This window comes from Wasmannia auropunctata, unplaced genomic scaffold, assembly GCF_000956235.1.
Source record: "Wasmannia auropunctata unplaced genomic scaffold, wasmannia.A_1.0 LD335428.1, whole genome shotgun sequence".
Lineage (NCBI taxonomy): Eukaryota > Metazoa > Arthropoda > Insecta > Hymenoptera > Formicidae > Wasmannia > Wasmannia auropunctata.
The window spans coordinates 46,733-48,368 of NW_012027462.1; the positions used below are offsets into that span (position 1 = coordinate 46,733).

The 1,636-nt window shown below is 34.4% G+C and overlaps 1 protein-coding gene across 2 annotated transcripts in view; it reads left to right on the top strand.

Moving 5' to 3' along the window:
- The window catches only part of LOC105456987, a 16,629-nt gene that overhangs the window by 12,740 nt on the left and 2,253 nt on the right, over positions 1-1,636 (top strand). Inside the window, exons 2-3 of one of the 2 annotated variants that reach the window (XM_011701373.1) lie at positions 758-823; positions 1,227-1,486. In XM_011701373.1, the coding sequence (XP_011699675.1) occupies positions 758-823; positions 1,227-1,486 (326 nt within the window). The remainder of the gene's footprint in view (positions 1-757; positions 824-1,226; positions 1,487-1,636) is intronic. The other variant, XM_011701374.1, reaches the window with a different exon arrangement.

The following is a 1,636-nucleotide window of genomic DNA, read 5'->3' on the forward strand; positions in this document are numbered from 1 at the left end:
GACGTGTGCTCTTCCGATCTTTAGCCCACTCTACCTGCCCACGAGTTCTTTACTATATTGAGCACCGGACACCCTGTATAGCGTGCAACAATCGACGTTTAAGTTTACTAGGCGTTCTTTAATTCTTACGTAGACACGTTTCAAGCTAATTGTATGCATCACGTTTAAAGACACCGAAACATGCGCATGCATTAGAATTTGTTTGCGTTAGACTATTATATAACATTAAAATCAAATGAAGAAGGTACAGTTGTTTATTTTCACCCACAAATGTAATCTTGTTTCAAAAAACTAATAGCAACTTACGCAAATGTATTTTGTGAAAAGCATCTCTTAAAATAACCAAATTCTTCTCAAATAAACTAAATTCTTCTTTCTTCTCTGATGTACATATAACGTATATACAGTTATATATTCTATTCATTTCATATTTTAATACGAAAGCAGTACACAAATGTATTTATGCGTGAAATTCATATCTCTTTAATAAAAGATATTCAATTAGATATTTTTAACGTCATAGAGTTAGCGGAATAAACTGTATTATTTATTAATCTGTTTTGTATAACATTATTTCCAGTATCGCTTTTTTCTCCTCTCTTCCCCGTTTTAATCTGATAATTGTACAAGTTATTTTACATTTTACAAGTTATTAAAATTAAAGTTTTCCGTAACATTACTTTGTTTGCGTGAGGTTCTGAAAAAATTCTGAAAATGTCAAAAATCTTTTTTTTCATAACATTGATTCCTTTCGCAGCGCAAGAAAGGAGTAGTATAAACCGCAGGAGAAATCTCAACAATAACGACGGCTTCGTCCGCAAAGGTATGATTTCAATCTCGGCAGGACAAGAATTGCAAACTTCGAAACACTTTGAGAAATTTTTTATGTCCCAATAATTCTCGTATGTGCCTAATAGCACTGTGTATTCTTCTAAAATTTGTTCCGCGGCGATTTTTAATGAACAAAATACCCGGAAAACTTTTGAAAGATCATGTTACACATATCTATATAATTAGAGATGACATTTTCGAATGTACAAACAGGGAGCAGTTAGTTGCGACAAAGAATATTGTATATAAAATGTTTATACAAAAACACAAATCTTGCTCTGCGCGTGGATCCGCAATCGCGTTTAACGAAACGACCATCGTCATAATTTCCAACTTGTCATCCACGTTCACACAAATATATTCGTTGGATTAATATCAATAATTACAATTTCCAGCGAGTCTTTGCTTCATGGTCGGGCATACCTGTTACGGTGGTCATGGTAAAAGATTCGACGCGGCTATGCAACGCAACACTTTGCAAGAGAGTATCAACCAGAATTTTCAAGGATCTGAAGTACCATCGGCGAACGACGAATTATTCTATGCTCTTCCGAACGACGGATTTCGGGAACGATCTCAACGGTCTTTCAGGAGGACTCGCAAAGACGCTCAGCAATTCGACGTTAATCCACTATCGTCTTTAGTGGACCAATGGGTACGTGTCTTTTTACAAATAGAGATACGGATTGAAGATACGAGACATATTATATACATATATATATATATATATATATATATATATATATATACATATATAGAGTGTCTATATAAAGTCATATCCAGGCCTAATATCTCGGAAACGGCT